This window comes from Ursus americanus, chromosome 16 (genome assembly GCF_024610735.1).
Source record: "Ursus americanus isolate L20-20 chromosome 16, mUrsAme1.1.p, whole genome shotgun sequence".
Lineage (NCBI taxonomy): Eukaryota > Metazoa > Chordata > Mammalia > Carnivora > Ursidae > Ursus > Ursus americanus.
The window spans coordinates 13,158,122-13,179,539 of record NC_142142.1 but is presented as its reverse complement, the minus strand read 5'-3'; the positions used below and the strand labels follow the sequence as shown (position 1 = coordinate 13,179,539).

The window sequence follows — 21,418 nt, the reverse complement described above, 5'->3', positions numbered from 1 at the left end:
AGCAGAGGAAGGGCTCTTAGCTGGAAGCCAGGGAGCTGCCTGCTCTCCAGCCCTGTCCTGAGGACTCGGCCTCGCAGCCCCTCTCGCAGGACGATGGTGACATGATGCTAGCTATCCGAAGGCACAGACGGGAGGTGTGAGAATCTAAAGTCAGCCCTTCAATGAGCAAACTTCCTTTTCCCCTTCAAACCCTAAATATGAGGAATTTCTCCACTTTTTCATGTTTGTGTAGTATTCTAACAACTGATAATTCGGGTTCATCCGTGAGACCATAGGCTGGATCTGAAAGATGATCGAAGCCATCCACTTCACTGGAACCCTTCCTGAGCCAGAGTGGGTGCTCAGTAAATACGTGCTCAGTGAGTTTAATTTTGTACATGAAAAGGGAGACCTGAAGAGAGGAAGGGGCCTGGCCAACGTCACCCAATGAGCTGGTGGCAGGAGTGGGACTAAAACCCAAGTTTCTCGATACAGTCCAGGCCTGTTCCCTCACGCATGACTCACGGAATCCTAAGGTTTCAGGTTTAGAATCTTATTTTTAATGCCGCCCCAATCTCTCTGCCGGTCATCAGTTTGAACGCAGCCCGTGACTGAGAAGGTGTGATCTTATGGGCCACCCAGTCCCTTCATCTTGTCATTCAGCCAAAGACCTGCTGTGAGCAAGGATGGCACTATTGACTAAAGAGTCAGAAGCAAATGACACGTTTCCTGCCCTCAGGAAGTTTATAGTATATGGGCAGTTCCACACACATCAACAGAATATGACCCAACAAAAGTAAATAGCACCCTGCTCTGACTCTTACAAGATTCTTTCTTGTTTGGAATTAAGTCCATTTCCATAGGACTGTAGTCCTTACTTGTTGGCCCTAATGAACCTAATTTAGGACCACAAAAGTCCAGTCCTTATCTTACATAATAGCCCTTCAGATACTTTTAAACAGAGGTCAGTACCCCCTGAGTAAGCTAAATTCCCAATTCCTTCAGGATTTTTTTTTTTTTAGAGAGAGAGAGAGTGAGGTGTCGGGTGGGGGGTACAGTGCAGGGGAGGGGCAGAGAAAGAGGGAGAGAATCTTAAGCAGGCTCCACGCCCAGCACGCAATACAGAGCCTGACACGGGGCTCGATCTCATGACCCTGAGATCATGACCTGAGCCATAATTGAGTCAGAAGCTGAACTGACTGAGCCACTCAGGAATTCTATATGTGAAATGTGTGTGGAAGTCCTCTTATCCTTCTCTTCATTGCTCTTCAACGAGCGTGCTCAAGTTCGTCTTATCCGTCTCTTAAATGTGGCTCCCAGATGTGAACTGCTGAACTCCAGATATGGTCTGAGAGGACAGTACAGACTTGCACTTCCTCCCAGTCCCTTGATTCTAGGCATGGCACGTCGGAGACTGTAGGGCAAGGAAACGATAGCTTTGTTTGGCCACCAGGCATTCTCCGGAGTTGACTGTCGTGCCGTGTGCCTCCTGCCCTCTTTCCTCCATTTCCCCTTGTGTCTCAACACAGTGAATATTACTGGGTACTTGCCTTGTGTGTAGCAGACACCAGACTTTTTGGGGAACCAGACTTGAGGCTTGTCTTCAAGGAGCTCATGGTCTCATTGGTGAGACTCTGTGTGCCCCCCAAAGAAAGAATTAACAAAAATAACCAAAACTTAATATAATCAAGGGAATCATCATTTTTTTCCCTAGACCCCCTCCTTACAGCTGCTCTTCATAGTGGTTGGTAAACTTCTGGGTATGATTGAGAACAGATCTCCCAGTTCAAATACCGGGGCAGAACTGGCTTTAAGCCCAGGCTGTCAGGGGCTTTGTCAAATTTTTGTCGTTGCATTGACCTAGACTGTTGCAGACTGGAGGCCTTTGAATCCCATCATCTGCACGCAGAGCTGGGGCGCCTACAGGGACCAACACCTCCCAGGCCATGGAACAGCTTTGCAGCACCTGGCACCTTCCCAGTGCCAATCTCAAGTACACAGGGAGACAAGTTCTTTCAGATGTTGGCATGAATCTGCCTGTGTTTGGGCTTCTGGGAGACAACAGGTTTAATTTGTTTTGATAGTGCTTTTCCCCAGGAGGGAATATACCCGAACACCCTGCCTTCTTCGCATTTAACACACTGCTTGTTTGCTTTCCTGTGTTACCATGGGGAGTTGCTGTGTGCTTTATATGTATATGCGTGTGCGTTCACCTCCAAAAGCCCACATGGCCTTGTTGGGATTCATTAGACCAAGTTAGTATGTTGCTTTGGTTCACAAATGAAAGGCATGTGTGACCCTTCCTTAAAACCAAAATAGCAAGTCTGCCAAGGCCTGAGCAAACCTCTTCACATGCACACTGCTACGCCGTTAGCTCTTCAAAATAACTCTCTTAGGTGGGTGCTATTATTTTTGTTTGTTTTGTTTTTTGTTTTGTTTTGTTTTTGTTTTTTTGTGACGTGGGTGCTATTATTAACCCCATTCCACAGATGGGGAAACTGGTATGTGGAGACGACTTGTCCAAAAGGCACAGAGCTAGCGGGAGGCATTCTGGCTCCAGAGCCCATGCTCTGGTTCAGGCCAAATACCACGACTCTGGCTTCTTTGGCATCAGATAGAACCCGGTTCACCTACCAGATTTGCCCTTACAGCTGTGTGACCTTGAGAAGGTGACTTTAGCTCGCAGTCTCCATCTGAGAGCTGTAAATGTGTAAAATAACGGCCAAGGGACCCATTGCTCACAATTATTATGAAGAATAAGTTAAAATCCATGTGCACCTTTCGTGGTTCCATTGGAGGACATGAGAGAGTCTCTGTTAGAGTCGTCTCTCCACCTTGAGTTGCTGTAGAATTAAATCCCCGCTATGCCATCTAGTTTGTCTTCCTCTCTTTTCCTTGTTGCCAGTAATAAGCCTAATCCCCTTCCAGGATCAAAGAAGATGTAATAGATGTAACCTAAAGTATACATTTCTCTAGTTGCCGTCAAGGTCATACGTCCAGTCATGCAATTGACCGTCCCGGAGTCCGAGTTCCTTCCTCTTGCCTGAAGCATTAACATCTATCCTACAGAGAAGCCAAAAGGAAGCACCAGAGAGTGGGTCTCCGCTGCGTAATAGGTAGACCTTGGTTCTTCAAGCAACTGCTCCGAAAGAGTTGCTGACACCCGCATTTACGACTTAAGGAGCAACAAGAGAAGCAGTGGAAGAAGGTGCTTCTGTTGGCTGGGACGCATCACAGGGGAACAAGGGATAGAAGAGGCGCTGGAAGGGAGGGATAAGTACTGGATGAGTGGAGAAGAGAGACGGAGGATGGCTGGTGAGCTCCAGCACCACTCACGGCTGATTCCTTCTCTCTTCGGTGCCGGAATCCGTCAGCAGGCTCCGATGGCCATGGTGAGCTGCTGGAAGAGAAGAGCCTCCTTTCTTCTTCTGCTGTGACTGCTGTGAAGCAGGAGTCCAGTGGGCAGTCAGCCTGCCTCGTAGTCCCCCTCCAGGCAGGATTTCTTCTGTGGTCTCTCCTTGTTTCCTACAAAGTGAGGCTTTGGGATTGCAAAAATGGAAAGCAAACGGTAGAAACTGAAGGCAGGCTTTCCCGGACGTCAACCCCAGAGCAGGAGGATGTATTTATCAACTGTGATCCTCTTTCACCTTGACCTTGACTTGACCCCCTTTCGCCGTCTCATTTCACAGCAGCGCTAGCGCTCTGCCTGGGAAAGGGTCGCGAGCAGACAAAGTGAGGCACTGTCATGGGTTCACGGAGGCGTCTGGGGTTTCCACGTCTGCTCTAGGAAGGAGCGTTGTCTTCTCTTCCTTCTGCAGACGCTCCTTTGTATGTCGAACAATAGTTCGTACCAGATCCAGGGAACACACCCACTCACAACACATATCCAGAGAACGAGCTAAGGACGCTAAGGACGCATTTAAACTCCACATTCCAATACTGAGAGAAGAAACAAGCTCCTGAAGATTAAATCTGCTGGCAGGACCCACTGTTGTGAGAGAAAAACAAAAGCCAGGGGAAAAGCCCTCCTCCCCCAGTCCCCCAGCATACCATCCACCTGATTATGAAAATCAGTAATTCATAGGCAGCTGCAATTATAGTTCCGGTCTGAGCAGTCCAAAGGTACCCCTTCTGCTAAAGGAAGGCAGCTGCAGTCGGAACGTGAGCAAAGCAGGGAGGAACGATGGGGGGAAGGAATTCACCAGACACTAATTGGAAACATAACATTTATGCAATAAAGTTCACACTTCTCCCAAGCCAATGAGTGTCTCTTGTGTGCTCATGTTTGGTACAGAGATACCTGGTTAGTGCAGACTCATTATTTGTGCGGTCCCAAGTGGGCCCCAAGTACTTGAAAGCCTTCCAAATGGAAGAAAAGCTATAGACGTGAACATTCCGTCCGAAAGAAATATTCTCTAAATGTCTCCCTTCGACTTCCTTGTTGCTATCGTAAAATTATTCCGCATCTGCTAAAACTTCTGCCTTCTCTGACCCCAACAGCCTGGGGCAAGTTTCGAAGCAAACAGGCTTCTCAGAATTCTGTCAGACGTAGCAAACAGCACCGCACTCAGTCACAGAAAATGTATTTTCCTCACTGGTTCACTGTGAAGGCTTTTTGGTAGATGATTAACAGGTTTGTATCTTGCAGACTTCATAAATCAAAATCTAGACAGTGTGTAACACTTATCTGCAATTGATCCTGTGAAAATGCAGCTAGTAACTATGGTAATTTATTAAGAGACATATTTTATACTCCTGGGTTTGAGAAGCACTGAACCAGAGAATTTTAGATCTGGGGGGGGAATCTCTGAGATCATCTGGTTGAATTCTCTCAGTGAGAGCAACAATGTAGATTACATGATGCTTTAATAGGGGTGAGGGAGACAAAGTCCTGGGAGTAACTTAGCCTGTTTAAGAAGTCAAGAAGGCTTCTCAGAGGAGGTGACATTTGAGCTGGATTTGAAAGGACTAGGTGTTGCCATGCAAGGAGCAAGTGTGAAGATGAGGAAACAGGTGCGGGGAGATCAAGTGACATGGCCAAGGTCCCACGGCCATGCAGTAGCAGAACGGGACCTGGCAGCCAGACTTCCTGCTTCTGCCCTGTACCCCTTCTGCAGTGCTGAAGGTGGAACCTACCCTCCCCGGTTGGACCATCAACCAGTAGCTTAAAGTGAACATAATCTTGCTTAAACTTTATTCCAAATTCTTTTTTTTTTTTTTCTAAGTAGGCTCCACTCCCAGCATGGAGCCCAACACAGGGCTCGAACTCATGACCCCGAGACCAAGACCTGAGCTGAGATCAAGAGCTGGATGCTTAACTGACTGAGCCACCCAGGGGCCCCTCAAAATTCTTATTTTTAAAAGCATATTCAGAAAGGAACTTCCAAAGTCATTGTCTAGAAAGACACTTCTAACTTAAAGGCAGTAGGAGCATGGATTCTTCCAGGCAAAGCCAAGGGAGAGCAGAAGTGCTCAGGGTCCTGGCTTGTGAGCCTCGCTCCGCCAAGGCCCAGACGGCTTTGTGCTGTAAGGAGAGCGCTTGCTCGATCGGGCCCTCTTGTTCTTAACTCTGTGTTCACGTAAAGTGCAGCTCTTGTTAGCAAGAGGGACAACATCAAGTGAGTGGACTTTCCCACCCATTCACAAAAGGAACCACATATTTGAACTTTTTTTTTTTTTTTAAAGATTATTTATTTATTTATTTGACAGAGAGAGAGACAACCAGCGAGAGAGGGAACACAAGCAGGGGGAGTGGGAGAGGAAGAAGCAGGCTTCCCAGGGGAGCAGGGAGCCCGATGCGGGGCTCAATCCCAGGACCCAGGGATCAGGCCCTGGGCCGAAGGCAGACGCTTAACGACTGAGCCACCCAGGCACCCCCACGTAATTTGAACTCCTGAATCCTTTTTAAGTAGTTTCCAAGTTAATAATGGCAGACAGTTGGGAAAAGACTTCCAGGAAATGCACCACGCTATGAATTCTTCACCCTCCCTCTGTCTTTTCCCTAATCGATCCATACCCAAACCATTCCTCAGGCCCACCTCCTCCAAGAAGCTTTCCCTCTGCTGGTTTTGTCCCACATCAGCTGCCATTGCCCTTTTGCTTTTAAGGCTCAATGCCCTTCCTTGTCTGGACACCTTTTCTGCACAGTTGCCCTCTTAATTAATTATAGACTCATAAAATTTTAGAACAGGAAGCAGTCCTAGGGCTCATCTCTGCTATAGCCTTCATTTCATATAGGAAGGAGGTGAGGCCCAGAGAGGGGCAGAAAGTTAGTTTAGGCCCCCCAGCCTGATACTAGAAGATGGGCCCCAGAACCAGGTGTCTTTACCTCCAGGCACAGCTTCCATGCCGCTGCCTGGGTGACAGCTGTCATCTTGTTCTCCCAATTAGCCTGCAGATTTCCTGTGGGCAAAGACCCATGTCTTCGATGCTAACATCTCATTTAGCAGAGGCCTTAGTCTTAGCTGCGTGACTTGTAGCCGTGTGCTAAGACAACAGGCTGAACCCTTAACTCTGTCCCCCCAGCCTGACCCTGCCGACTCACTCTGAGACCTTGGCTGAGTCACCACCCTTTCTCCGCATCTCAATTTTCTTCACTATTAAATGAGAGCATTAGGCTATGGTCTCTTGGATCCCTTTAAACCCCGAAAGCCCTAGAATTTGCTACCTCACAGCAGGATCCTTTGCTGTCTTCAGGACCAGACTTACTGTACATAGACCTGTCACCTTGTTCCTTCTCCAGGCTTCTGCTGTGGAGTGAGTTCCCTCGAGGCTCAGAGGGCACCGTATCATTGAAGAAGATGAGGCCCAGAGTCCTGGATTCAAATCCTGCCTCCAGGTCTCAGTGTCTTCATGGTTCTAAGCAGGCCACTTCATCTTTCTCTGAGCCTCCTCTTTTTTCTTTTTTTAAATAGAAGTAACAATACACGCTTGCAGATTTGGTGACAGTGAAATGAGGTAACCTTTGTGGAAACATGTGGCACAAAGGAGGCTTCAGTAGAGAGGGGCTTCTTTCCTTTATACCACATCCAGCACTATTGAGAAGCAATCTGTTCCAAATAAACAGATTTTCTAGGTACCAGGTTTACTACCTGAAGCTACAAAACAGTGACCTTGTTTTTTTCTTTTTTTTTCTTGCTCAAATCTTTCTTACATGAACTCCGTATTTCCTTGTCAGGTCACACAGAAATAGCAACAGTAGTAGGAAGAGTCTGAGAAAATCCCATCCCCAGGGGCGCCTGGGTGGCACAGCGGTTAAGCGGCTGCCTTCGGCTCAGGGCGTGATCCTGGCGTTATGGGATCGAGCCCCACATCAGGCTCCTCCGCTATGAGCCTGCTTCTTCCTCTCCCACTCCCCCTGCTTGTGTTCCCTCTCTCACTGGCTGTCTCTAGCTCTGTCGAATAAAATAAATAAAATCTTAAAAAAAAAAAAAAAGAAAGAAAAGAAAATCCCATCCCTGCAGAAGACGGGCATGACCACATATGCCACAATGCTGGGGATGCGGGTACAGCAAAGGGAATACCAAAGAAAACTCCTGCGCCTTTTGAGAGAGCTTGGATTTTTTTTGTCTCAATAAATGGGGTGCCATCGGAGGGTTTTAAGCAGGAGAATGACAGGATCAGATTTGTTTCCGAGAGTTGGCTCAGACTGCTGAGTGGTGATGGAATCGGGGTAGGGAGCGAGAGAGGAAGTGGGAGACTGGCCTCCAGGCTGTCGTGTTAGCCTGGTGGGCCACAGCGGGCACCTGACCAGCAGGGGAAAAACCTGAGATGGGAGAGGACCAGTCTGCAAATGCCCAGTAGCTTTATGGAAAAAGAACAAGTGACTGGAATATCAGCCCATTATGAGAAAAATGTAAAGCAGGGGAAGTGTGAAGACGACCATGAGACTCACCCAATCACCCGGCCTCCACAGAGCAGCGCTGCTAACAGTGAACACTGTCTTCCCCGGTGCTGTTAGCTGCGGAATTTCTAATGCATTTGTAGATGCAAATTTGATATATAAAAGCTTGGTTCAGGCAGATGTTTTCCAGAACACATCTCTTAGTGTCAACTGAGATGCACTAAGAGTAAAAATAACGTATAATTTTTAACTGCCGCTTCCTTTCAGTGACTGGGCCAGAAGAGCTCGAATGTATGGGCCCTGGCTTTCCTGGGTCTTCTGTTGGGTAAAGAAGGCCTCTTTTCAACTCTCCTTCTCTCTTCCCCGCCAGAGTCGGTGGATAACTGTCCCAGCAACTGCTATGGCAACGGGGACTGCATCTCTGGGACCTGCCACTGCTTCCTCGGCTTCCTGGGCCCCGACTGTGGCAGAGGTGAGGCCTGTGTGTCTGCGTGCGATCCCTACTCCCCCGGCCCTGTGGGTGGTTCGTGTCCCACTTCCCAGAGCAAGCGCAGGACCCCAGGCTTCCTCCTGCCTCCCACAAGAAGGGCCCCCCAGGGCCGTTCTTCGGAAGCCCTGAGAGAGGGGTCCGCAGTGGAGTCATGGCCGCGTCAGCCCCATTGTTCACAGGGGCACGACCAGGGAGGTCGGGAGGACCCGCTGTTACAGGGGCAGCCACCGTGAACCTTGTGTCTGTGGTGGGGGCAGGGGAAGTGGCAGTGGCGGTCCTTTTAAAAAGTTGATTTCCTTTTTGGGGAGTGTTCAGCCTTAGCCAAATGCCTTTGGTGGTTTTTTTTATCGGGGGGGGGGTTGTTTCATTTTGTTTTTTGATTCTTGAAATATAATGGACATGTGCCAAGGGGCTTTGCCGGTCACTTCACAAGTGTGGTCTCTCTGGCCTTGTGGCTGGGCCTGCGTTACTGCTCCATTGTTGCTGGGATCTTCACTGAGACCACCGAGGGGAGGGATTGCAGGGGGTCCGCTTTGCTCCACGCAGGACCCTAATGTTGCCTCATATCTGGGTACAGACAGTGCTAATGTTAACCTCTACTGAGATGGCTAAAAGGCTACCCATGAGGTACCCTGTGCATTGGCCTTCATTTCTGTCCTCGGAAGAGTTAACAGGGCGAAGGCCAAAGGAGCTCTGTAGTCCGGAGGCTTTGGAACTCCTCTTGGGAAACTGAAATGCCTCCTTTCCTTGGTCTTCCCACCTCTTCACGCCTTCAGCAGGTGTTTGCTTAGTGCCCTTTAGGGCTTGTTCCCGTGCTAGGTACTGGGTTAGAGCACTGAGCGAGGCCTAGCCCAGGAGCTCTCAGTCTGGTCAGGGGGACAGACAAGTAAGTAGATAATGACAGAGCAAGTGAAACACGCTGCAGCAAGGTTAAATTCGGGAAGCGGCTGTCACCTTGGACACGATGAGGACCAGGAAAGGCTCTCTGGATGGGGTGACACTGGAATCCAGACGTGACCCTTGAATAGTCGTTCATCAGTGGGAGGCAGAGATGGTTTTTCAGCGCCCAGCAAATACCGTGACATGATACGTGACATGATACCGTTTGAGGCTTCTTCTCTTTCTTCCTAATGTGGAAGAGACTCGGTTTGAGACAGCAGAGCTGCAGTCCTGAGAACCACAGTGACTACCTGCTGAGTGCCGTTAAAGGGAAAGCAGCCAGGTGGGGGCCAGGGGAAGGTGGTGCAGCGAGAAGAGATGGGTCATTCCCTCTGACGAGAATTACTGTCTCATCCCATCCACACTTAAACGTGGGAGTCACGTATAGAACAGCCTTATCGTATCTCGGTAAGGCTGGTAGGTTCGGAGAGCACAGTGCAGTATGGTTTATTTTTATATAGTGTCCTTCATCCGGATGGCACAAAACGCTTTGTGCTGAGAGGCAGAATGGGAAGATAATACTTTAAAGAGCCACGTCGGGCTCAGCTCTTCTCTTATGGGGGCAGTAGTGTGTGGGGCTCGAGTGGAGCCCGAAAGGCAGGACAGGCTGAGCTTCGCTGGCTTAGAGAGACAGTAGTGGTGCCGCAGATAAGGGTGAAAGGAGCAAACTGGAATGCTGTCAGGAGAGCGCTGGAGGAGGGACTGGGGCAGGCAGGAGGCCCAGTGCTGTCTTTTCCAGTAAGACCAAGGAACAGGTGGAAGCTTCCTGCGTCGGGGTCCTGGCTACCACGTGCTGCACCCGTACTACGAGGGGGATGGGGAGGAGCAGCGTTCAGTGGGCACTAGCTCCCCCAGGCCCTGCACAGCACACCCTAGCCTATGATTCCAGTTGCGTTTAAACTGGAATGAAATAAAGCAAGAGACGCAGACAGATGGCTACGCATGGGGATTGTGGCAAAGCCCTTGAGGCTCTTGGTCCGGCCTGCAGGCCGAAGGGAGAAGGGACAAAGGCAGGTGGGCCTCGCTGGGCGTTGATTCACGCCAGACCTCCCGTGCTGTCTCCGCAGCCTCCTGCCCCGTGCTCTGCAGCGGGAACGGCCAGTACATGAAGGGCCGGTGCCTGTGCCACAGCGGATGGAAGGGTGCCGAGTGCGATGTGCCCACCAGCCAGTGCATCGACGTGGCCTGCAGCAACCACGGCACCTGCATCGTGGGCACCTGCATCTGCAACCCCGGCTACAAGGGCGAGAGCTGCGAGGAAGGTAGGAGCGCGGCAGCACCTACAGCACCCGGCCCTGGGACGGGCCGGCGCGGCGCCGGGAGCGCCTCCAGGGGGCAGGGCGCCGCTCCACCCCAAGCCACGCACCCACCAGCAGCGAAAATTAGCTTAGCGGAAGAGGACAGGCAAATCAGAGTCCTAGCTGGTGAAGGGAAGAGAGGCGTCCTATGTGGAGCACTTACTGTATGCAGGCTGTGTCCTGGAGGCCTGAGATCATTGAACCTCAACCCCGATGGGACGAGGTAATTATTTCCGTTCTAGTTAGGGGAACCAGACTCAGATACTCACCTGACCTGCCAGGGTCACACGGCTGGAGGTGGCAGAGCTGGGGTTGAGCCCAGTGTTTCCAGCCCCACAGCCCAGGTTCTTTCTCCTCCCCTTCAGCTCATATCCTCTCCACGTCTCACATATGAGTGTTACAGACCTTCAGACTCTGCCTTCTGTTAGCACAGGCGTGTGCGCGTGTAGCCCATAGGAGCTCGTGTCTCTCCTTCATGAAGTCAGCTATGTGTGGTGGGGGCTAGAAAGTGAGCTTCTGCTTTTACCGTGCACCGTTCTTCCCTAGACAGTCTCCTCTGGTGAGATAATGAGCATTTCCGTGGCCTGAGGAAGGGCAGTGGCAGGCCCGGGGTCACGGAGCTAGCCAGCAGCAGGGCTGGGACCCCGCCAGGTCTGCTTACTTCAGAGCCCTCTTTCTTCTTGCCTGCACGGGGCTTGTAGATGAGAAGGGTCTTATTCACAAGCAATATAGAGTGGCTCTTAAGGGTGCGTGCTCTGGGATCAGATGGAGGTTTGAGTCCTGGTTGTGCCACTAACTAGCCTCGCTTCCCTCATCAATAAAATGGGAATCCCTTCCTCAGAGGGCCATCATAAGGATTGAATTAAATGACCCATGTAAAGCACTTAGCTCAGTGTCTGACACATAATAAATGCCCCATAAATGTTAGGTCTTATATTATTAGTATTATTCTGGGGACAGTTGAAGCATATTTCCTGTTTCACCCCAACCACTTTATCCAAGGTCTTTGGAAACGGGTGGAAGTCGCTGCTGAAACTGGTGGACGATGCTAATAGGCTTCCCTCCCGCTGCCCACCATCTAGGGCGCTGGCGTCTTCGCGACCGATGGAAGAGGCTCCAAGGAGAGCTAGCTTCTAACCCATTTGGGATTTAACACATAGGCCTCTCTCAAGGTATCATTTCTCTTAAAAAAGAAAGAAAGGGGGTGGAGGAGAGCCAATATAATGGGGCCACTCTAAAAGAGTGGGGAACAGGAAGGGATTAGTGTCTGAAACGCAGCGCCTCTCTGAGACAGGCTGCCTGTAAACCCCAAGCGTGCCTGGAGGTCCTGATTCAGACCTATTAACTTTGATGGGGTTACTGTGGGCTGTCTGAGAGCGGAGGGGCGCCAGCGTCTGGGACAAAGGAACTTGGCTTTCTCATCCTGACCATGGTGACCTTCATCCGCTTTCCCTTGTCACTTTAGTCACTTGAGGCGAAGGCCCTGAGAAGAAAAGAAAAACAAAGAGGAGATTCCTCTTGAAGCAGTGGGGCCGTCCCACCCCGAAGCCTACCGTGTCATGTTGGGCCGGGGAGGGCACGATGTCCCTTTCCCAGCTCAGCGGGCACTGGACAGTGCCCCGGCGCGCAGGCTTACTTACAAGAGAAAAAAAAAAAAGTTGTTTAGCTCTTTGATTTATGTTATCTATTTGAAAAGAAATGTTTTGACTCCTTTCTTTTCTGAGGAGGGCCATCTGGTCCTGATTCCTTTTATTATTTCTGTTTCTCTGGTGAAGCATCATTGCACAGTCCTTGTGTTTATAATGGAGGCTTCTTGGGGCCTTCCCCACCATCCCGCCCCACTCCTCTCTCTCTCTCCTCCCTCAGCTCTGTTCTGACGGGCTTCACAGTGTTTATAAAACATCAGCTAACAAACTTATTTTTTTCCTCTCTCCCTCTTCTTCTTCTGAAGTTTATTGCCCCGTATTTTTTAAAGCCTGAAGCGTGCCAACAGGACTTGGAGGGAGGTGGGGGAGGGGCAGAAGAGAACACCTTAGGCCTTTTGCAGTGCAAAGTGACACTGTGTTTTGGTCCTGAAGAGCATCTAACACCTTGTGTGATCACTGAAGCAGGGAACATTTGGGGGGAAGAGTTGTGTTTGCAGTTTGGCCGTGCAGGCCTCCTCATTTCGTTAACAGGCTAAGCTTCTGCCAGAAATTTTGGCTTGGATGGCAAGCTCTGCAGAGGGAAAAACAGGTAACTGGTTGGCCCTCTTCTAAGCAGAAACCAAGTTAGACTGTCTTCTACACAGAGTTCGGCGCATTTCCCTGCCAACTTCTCCCCTACTCCTTCAACATAGAACTCCCCCCCGCCCAGTCCGGCTGGGTCTCCCAATGTGACCCACAGCTCCCAGGGAAACAAATGTCATTTCTGAAACCCTCTTGCTATGATAGAAGGAAGACAACTTTCATCCCGTCACCCCAGAGGCCCCAGAAAGTGAGGGCAGATCCCAAGCCCACAGAGGACATCTCTAGCAGAGTGTCATGGTGGCGTAGATAATGGCCGTAGGTATCAGGTCAGCAAGGACAGCGTCATCCCTGCAGGAATCTCGCTCGGGGAGTTCAGCCAAGCTGTGTTTTTGTTAGGTGCAGTCCTCCTTGAGTCTTCTCTTGCGCTCCACACCCACATTGCCAAGCAGCCCTTCAGAAGTGGTGACTCAGAGCCTGGAGGTAGTCCTGTCAGCAGCGTCGTCTCGTCTTCATTCCTTGCCTGGACCGTCTTCTGAGAGTGTGGGGTTCACTTTGCTGGTCCTGGGTCCCCATGAGACTTGTTGTGTCTGAGGAGCAGGACTGTGATGCCAAGGGCCTCTTGCTAAACTTGGCCCCCTCTCGGCTTGCTCGCTAACAGCACAGATTTATAGATTCAACCTCGAGGGCGCCTCAGAGACAGCGTCGACCCGAAGCCTGGGCCCAGGCACCCCCAGAACGGGAAATACCTTTATGGGCCTCGGGACAGGAATTGCTGAGTCATTTCCTGTCAAGTTGGAAAGCTGTCTGGATCTGGGGAGTTATCATAGTAGCCTAATGGGCCAGAATAATCCTTCTGAGGTTCTGAGATGTGAGGCTGGTCATGAAAATATATCACTGTTATTATTTTTATGATTTTTAATTACCAAGAACTCCAATGGGTCATGCTTTAACCATTGTGAAGTGGTGTCCAGAGACTGCGAGAGAAGATTCTTTGCCTTTGTTTGGCTTTATTAATTCTCTACTTTGTTCTGTTTCTTTTCTTGTTTTGTTTTGTTTTGCCTTTATTGCTATTTTTTAACCATTTACATCTGTATACATGTATGTGTGTATTTTTGAACCAGTAAGATTACAGAAGAAATAACAAGAGATGTGTACCAGGGAAGAATGATTCAAATTTAAATTCCTCCACTTAGCACTGTGTGATCTTGGGCAAGTTATTTAACCTCTCTGTGCTTTAATTTGCTCCGCTGTGAAATGGGGATAGTAATGGTATCTACCTCAAAGAATTGTTGCTAGGGTTAAATGAGACTGTGTATGTAAAGGCTCGAATAGCAAAATATGGCCCAGAAGAGAGACTACATCAATACTAATTGTTATTATTGTGGTCGTTGCTATTGTCGTTCCCGTGATTCTGTTTTTAGCAAATGATTGCTCCTGGCTTCGACCTCCTGATTTCTCATTTAGGTCATTAAGTTGAACTCCTTTTCCAGATCTAAAAAGTAAAAGCGCCGTCTTGATAAGCTGGCCCTCAGACAGGCCCTCTGTTCCCCGAATGTGGCCATTTGTACAGTCTCTGTCCATTTGTGTCTCCGACTTTAACATACCTGGGCCAGGTTTCCCCATCTTTTCTGCAAAAGTCAAATATGTGGAGTTATAAAATTTAATTAGTCAATGAAGTAAAATCATGTCTGAATTATAAAGAAATAAAGTAAAAGCACCTCTGACCAGCTTGCCTAAGTCATGCCGCTGAATGTCCTGATAGGATGGAAAAGTAACTTCTTAGCAACAGTTTAGCTCACACACTCCTTTCCAATCCTCAGTGTCCTCATTAGCAACTGAGAGGTAGATAATTTTGACATGGGACGTTCAGAGGAGGTATGTGACTTGACAGTGGTCCTAGAACCACTGCCTTTTGTCCCGTGACCCTTGAACCTAGGACCTCAGAGATCAGTTGCCAAGTTCCTTCCTGTGGATCATAGGGCTTCCTCAGGAGGGCTTCCTGGAGGAAGCTGACCACACTCACTGCAGCACCGTCCACCCTTTTTCCAACTGCTACGTGTTGCAGCCCTACCAGGACACCACTCTCTCCTACAGTTACAAGAGGAACAGGAATCCTCTGCCTTCCTAAAATGAAAGACAGACCTCACAACTTTTTGGTAGAGTTGGACCGGCCTTTGCCAACTCTGTCTTCTCTCTGCTGTCTTTTGCATTTGCCATGTGAGCAGGAGCCATGTGATAAGTTGGCCCTCCACTCTCTCCTTCTGCTTTTCCTATGCAGGGCTTTATGGAAGGTTAGAGGTCTCTGTTCATTTTTGCAGCCCCATAGCTAAAGCTTTGATTTAGGAAAATCAGCCCCAGTAACAAATATTGACTTCAGAATCAGACAGACCTTCAGATTCCTCTCTGGCAGGGTTAACTGTATGATCTGGCATAACTTCTTTGCCTCTGAGCCTTAATTTCCTCATCAGTACTTCACTGGGTTACGGAAGAAACTGAATCTGATCATATATGTAAAGCACTTCCTCTAGTGCACAAAACAGGCAACGCACAGAGTTATTCTCTTTTCTCTATTTCTGGGTAGGTCTCTTGAGACCACCTTGACCTTGGGCACTAGGAGCCCTGAAGGGCTTGCTTGGCTGTGAGCTACGGCTGTATAGTTCACCCAGTGCGTGAGGAGAAGCTGTGCAAAGCCTGTGAATATAATGTTGGGGGGTTTGGGGGGTTTTATTTTATTAGGTTCAATTAGCCAACATAGAGTACGTCGTTAGTTTTTGATGTAGTGTTCAGCGATTCATTAGTTGCGTGTAACACCCAGTGCTCATCACATCACGTGCCCCCCTTAATGCCCATCCCCCGGCTACTCCATCCCCCCGCCCTCTCCCTTCTGCAGCCCTCAGTTTGTTTCCCCGGAGTCTCTCATGGCAATGCATGTCATTTTGAATAGTCATTGAAATGTTTGCCCTCTGGAAGGTGAGGTTTGAAAGTTTGCGTCAATCACAAGAACTTTGGGAAGATGATAACATCTAATGGAATTTAAATGCAAAATAAATTCTCTTTTAAATTAAGGAATCTCGGGGCACCTGGGTGGCACAGTCATTAAGTGTCTGCCTTCGGCTCAGGGCGTGGTCCCAGTGTTATGGGATCGAGCCCCACATCGGGCTCCTCCGCTGGAAGCCTGCTTCTTCCTCTCCCACTCCCCCTGCTTGTGTTCCCTCTCTGGCTGGCTGTCTCTCTGTCAAATAAATAAATAAAAATCTTTTAAAACTTAATTAATTAATTAATTAAGGAATCTCTTTTAGTCCCACCTTCATGGTAAGACTGTGTTATGAAGTAGTGAACACTACTAGTTTCTTTGGCAAAGATTTCTTGAGTATCTTCTATGCACTGAGCACCGTTCCAGGAGCTGGAGACACAGAAGGGAACAAAATGAAGTCTGGTCCGCTAAGTGGTGCAGTTATTACAGACATAGCAGGCTCTGGGTACCATGCTAACACTTGATATATTTCCTTTTATTTTTTTAAGTAGGCTCCACACCCAACATGGAGCTTGAACTCATAACCCTGAGATCCGTAGTCACACGCCTTACCAATTGAGCCCGCCAGGTGCCCCTTGATATGTATTTCTTACTCTGCCTTACTAACCAAGAAGTAGGAATTTGTATCCACGTTTTATAGGCGAGGGAACTGAACCTCCCGTAGGTAAACAGCCACCTATCGAGCCAGGAACCCAGGTCTCCCGTTGGTTAAAGTTCTCCCTCTTTACCACATCCAGTGGTCTCTCCGCGGGACGTCTGTGTCCTCTTACCAGGGTGAAGCCCCCTACACTACCAAGTGGAGTGGTTCACTTAAAGTAGCCTTACCTCTGCTGGTCAGACGCTCACCTGTGTTCTCTCTGCTCCGTGTCACAGTGGACTGCATGGACCCCACGTGTTCAGGCCGGGGTGTGTGCGTGAGGGGCGAGTGCCACTGCTCCGTGGGATGGGGAGGCACCAACTGTGAGACGCCCAGGGCCACGTGCTTGGACCAGTGTTCGGGCCATGGAACCTTCCTCCCAGACACCGGCCTTTGCAGCTGTGACCCAAACTGGACAGGCCACGACTGTTCTATCGGTAAGTGTGGGGAGAAGGGCACTGCATGGCTGGAGGGAGGAGCTTGCCACCATAACGTGTTCGCCATTCAGTCCCCATCAGTGATCAGACCCTGTTCCTGGTCATGTAGCGGTGGAGTGGGGGGGTTACCCCAGATCTCTGAGTGCTTTCCTTCTCCCCCTGAACTCCATCCTTCAGTACCTGTCCTTTTAGACCAGCAGAAGATTCAGAAATGAGTCTTCACACCATTCCTTCCATAGTGGTGCCTCGAGAGTGAAAACATTGCCCTGTAACCATGTGAATTAGAATACTGGATTGAAATCTCCTCCCCCATGTTACGGTGGTCATCCCTAGAGGCAAGGCCACAGGGAACAGTGTGCCTAGGTGAGACCTGCAGGGATGGGGCTTTAAAGGACTCAGGTCCAGGGGCGCCTGGGTGGCTCAGTCAGTTAAGCATCTGACTGTTGATTTCAGCTCAGGTCATGATCTCAGCGTTGTGAGATTGAGCCCCAGGTTGGGCTATGCTCTCAGCGGGGAACTGGCTTGGGCTTCTTGGGATTCTCTTTCTCCCTCTGCCCCTTCCCTCCTCCCCCCACCTCTCTAAAAAAAAAGCGGGGGACTCAGGTCCCAGATGTCAAACCCTCTGGTTTTACCCATTCATCAGAATGAAGTCTGAACTCAGTGTATTATTTACGGTTCTCTGTGACCTTATCCCCACCTGCCGTTCTGGCCAGATTCTCTACTAGCCAGTAAGTTCCATGAGGGTAGCAAACATGTCTGTTCACCCTACATGCCCAGGACTCAGCACAGGCCTGGCCCACGGCAGCTACCTGGTACATACTGATGAATGGGTAATGAACACATGAAAGAGCACATGCTGGAATGCGTTCTTCACTGTGCTGTTCAGTTCATATGCAGAGGGCTTATGCGTATAACATTCTAGGATCATTACATTGGCAGCCTTCTGTTCCTGAGCACTTTATGATTTGTCCAGATGACAGCAGGTGTGAATCACCTAGCACAGTACTGGGATATGGTAGGTGTGTTCACTTCTCAGATCTCGTTTCCACAGTGTCCCCTGTTTAAATCCACATGAAAACCCTGTGAGAATGGTATCCTCACCCCTGTTATACTGATTTACATAATACTTTAATCAGTGAATACTTTCGAATGCCTACTATGTACTAAACACTCTTCTCATCAGAGTTACAAAGAGATAAAGAAGGTCCCTATCTTTGTTGAGCTTCCACCGAGGGAGACAGCAAACAAACAGATGAAGAGAAATAATGAGTAAAAAAGCTTAGGCGCAGAAAATTTTTAAGTAATCCCACCCGAGAACACACAGCTATAAAGTGGCAGCATTGCCAGCTATGTTTTTTTGTTTGTTTGTTTTTATTTTGTTTTTTTACTTAAATCACTTTCTTTACCACGCACACTATTTAAACAAAGTGCAGCTCAAATTAGCCCATTTTGTTGCATGGTAACAGTCCTTTTAGAGATCAGGAAAGACGGCTGAGGCCTTTGGCAAAAATGAGATCCATGCAGCATTTGTGCCTTGGGAATCCTCTGAGTTACCTCACCCCGTTGAATGGAGAACTGATGTTCAATGGGCTTTCATCCTTGTTTGCAAAGCTCATGTTAAGACATGATTGCAAACACAGATGCGCAGCGTCTTAGAAATAATTCTTTTTATATAGCTCCGTTTACAGCAATATAATAAATGGTCCTCTCGAAGCTACACTGGCTTGTATTGTTTGTTATGTGGCCACAAAGCTCGTTTATGATAGGTATATAGCTGTCTGTGCATTGTTAATCCCCGATGAAACCGTACAGCCTTTCACGGAGACAGGTATGACTTCGGGTGAGATCATTAGGTATTCTTTAGGTGGTCCTGTAAAAGGAGACGGCAGACCCATTGGAAGGGACTTGGAATAGAACCGTGAGGGCTCGTCTTCCTTAACTCTGTGCACACCGCTCCCCGTAACTGGTGTCAAACGTGCGTGTGGCCTCCAGTGCAAAGGCAGAGGAGCTCCGAGTGATGAGAAGCGTCCCTGAGCCCAACAAACCTTGGTTCAAACGCTGGCCCTGCTACGTACTAGTTATAGCTTTGGGCAAGCTCCTTCCCCTCCCTGAGCTGTAAAACGGAGGCGGTGACAGTCCCTGCCTTCCGGGGTTATTATTTGGAAAATCATCGTGTGGTGAATTATTTAAGGTGATATTAAAGAAGCACTTAGCATGCTACTCGGCTCGAGATATGGGCTCAGTAAATGTTAGCTGCTGTGACGATTATGATTAAAACAGCCACTGATGAGAGCCCTTGATATTAATGGAGACATTTGATAGAGGCCAGATGAAATATGCCCTTTCAGAAATGTGGATTATAGTTTTTAAATCCCAACGTACAGCTGACTCAAACAGTGTCATGACTGCCACCCGGCCAGGAATTTCAAAGATGGCTTCAAAATTACCGTCTCCCACGGCAATAGTAATAGCAATTTGTGTTTGTCGAGTGCTTCCCAGCCTACAGAGATATTTCGCACACGCACATGCACCCCCACAACGACAGCCCCGTGGGCAGGGTGACCAGGTAGGACATTGTCCGCATTCTCACCTGGAGGCTCAGGGAGTTGCCAGGCTTGCCTCAGGCACACTGGGGCCTGAGGAGGCTGGCAGCCCATGTTCAGCCTGGGGCCCCAGGCCTCAACTGCGGCCCAGCACTCCGTGTCGCCTCTCCACAGGCCACTGTTTCTGCTCAGCTGTCCCTTCTCCTCCAGAAGCCAGTCTGAAGGGAGGGAAGGCACTTGGAAGGTGGTGCTATCTCACCACCAGCCCCATATGGGCGGAGCCTGCCTGGGCTCAGTCCCGCCTCTGCCGTGTGATAACTGTGACAGTGGCAAGGTGCTAGCTTTTCTTTCTTTTTTTTTTTTTAATTTTTTTTATTATATTATGTTAGTCACATACAGTACATCCCTGGTTTTTGATATAAGGCTCGATGATTCATTAGTTGCGTATAACACCCAGTGCACCATGCAATACGTGCCCTCCTTAGGTGCTAGCTTTTCTTGACTTCACTTTCCTGATCTGAAACTGGAGATCACAGTGTCGCCTTCAAAGGTCACGTGACCATCAAATTACCAGGTGTCTGTGCGCGCATGGAACAGTGCCTGGCTAGAGTGAGCATTCCGCGGCTCTCTCGACCTCCCTACCGAGGGCGCTTTCACAGAGTGGAAGCGGTTTGAAAACTGTTGAGTTCTGCCGTGAAGCTAAGCAAGAGCTGCCTTATTGACTGGCTGCTGCTGAAGCTGGGGGGCTGTCTCTGTGTTCGGGGGTTAGCTGCAAGGTGGTGGGACAGGCACTGGACTTCATCTCAGAGAATCTGCTCCCTGCTAGTAGAATGGCTCCGGCAAGTTGCTTCCCCTCTCCTCCTTCCTCAGTTTCCTTCACAGTAAAATCACCTAAGGGATTGCTGTCAGGATTCAGTGAGAAAATGTAGGTTAAATGGTTGACGCCGTGTCTGGCTCGACTTGGACCCCCGGTGAGAGGCAGCTCCCATAGCATTGTGTGTTCTTTGCTCCTGGCATGGCGGGGCTGGCACAGACACTGTCCAGAGCCTTCCCGTCAGGGGCTGCAGGCCAGCAGCTCACCCGAAGTGCTTCTCACACCATCGGCACTGACTGTGAGTCGTGGGGTTGGCAGAAGTCACCACCGGGCCCTCATAGGAAGGAGGGCCACCTCTTCTGAGATGAAGAGATGTCTCACTGTTTGGCCTGGGGAACAGGATTTAATGAAAGCAGCTGAAATCAACATGCCCTGCACTCGACAACCAGCCCGTAATGAAATGTGAGCTGACAAGCTCCCCAGCACTTCAGTTACGCTTGTGGAAACAGGGAAGTCAGATTTTGTATAAGGATTTACTTAGACCCCCAAGTTCCCAGCAGCTTGGCTTCCAGTCTCATCCCAGAAATTCCTCCTGAAATCTAGCCTCCTTCATGTGATATTCCTTCCTGACCAACGGTGTAAGATAACTGTTGGGACAAATGCCTCTGGCCTGGAAGAGCACGGGTTATATGCCCCACCCTCCACACACTGGTGTCCTCAACTCTGGACCCAGTGAGACTTGGCTTTTCCAGTCTTGGGGGATGGTAGTAGTGATGATGGTCGTGGTGATTGCTGGTGCTGTGGTTTTACGGATGGTAAAGAGCTGGAGACAGGAAATGACTTGTCCAAAGTAACGCAGCTCAGCAGTGGCAGAGTATGAATTAAGTCTAGGAGCTCTGTTTCCAAGTCCTCAGCTCTTGCCTCAAGCCCCCTTTCCATCCAAAGAGGTTTCCTTACAAGGATGGAGCATTACTTAAAGAGCCACCCATTTCTTAGTGCTTACTGTGTACCAACTACTGAACTAAGTGCATTACAGCCATTATCTTCATTAAGGTTCATATGAAAACTGTAAAGAAAGTATTACCAGTTCCATTTTTCAGACAAGGAGCTGAAGCTCAGAAAAGTTAAATTCCTTGCCAGCATCCCCCTATCGGTAAGTGGCAGAGTCCAACTCAA

At 49.2% G+C, this 21,418-nt stretch overlaps 1 protein-coding gene across 4 annotated transcripts in view; it reads left to right on the top strand.

Annotated features, from left to right (window-relative positions):
• Nucleotides 1-21,418, top strand: part of TENM4 (teneurin transmembrane protein 4) — a 718,843-nt gene that overhangs the window by 560,905 nt on the left and 136,520 nt on the right. For all 4 annotated transcript variants that reach the window (XM_087868192.1, XM_087868189.1, XM_087868191.1 and 1 more), the window contains 3 exons: nt 8,193-8,294; nt 10,319-10,513; nt 16,685-16,885. In XM_087868192.1, coding sequence (XP_087724318.1) covers nt 8,193-8,294; nt 10,319-10,513; nt 16,685-16,885 — 498 coding nt within the window. The remainder of the gene's footprint in view (nt 1-8,192; nt 8,295-10,318; nt 10,514-16,684; nt 16,886-21,418) is intronic.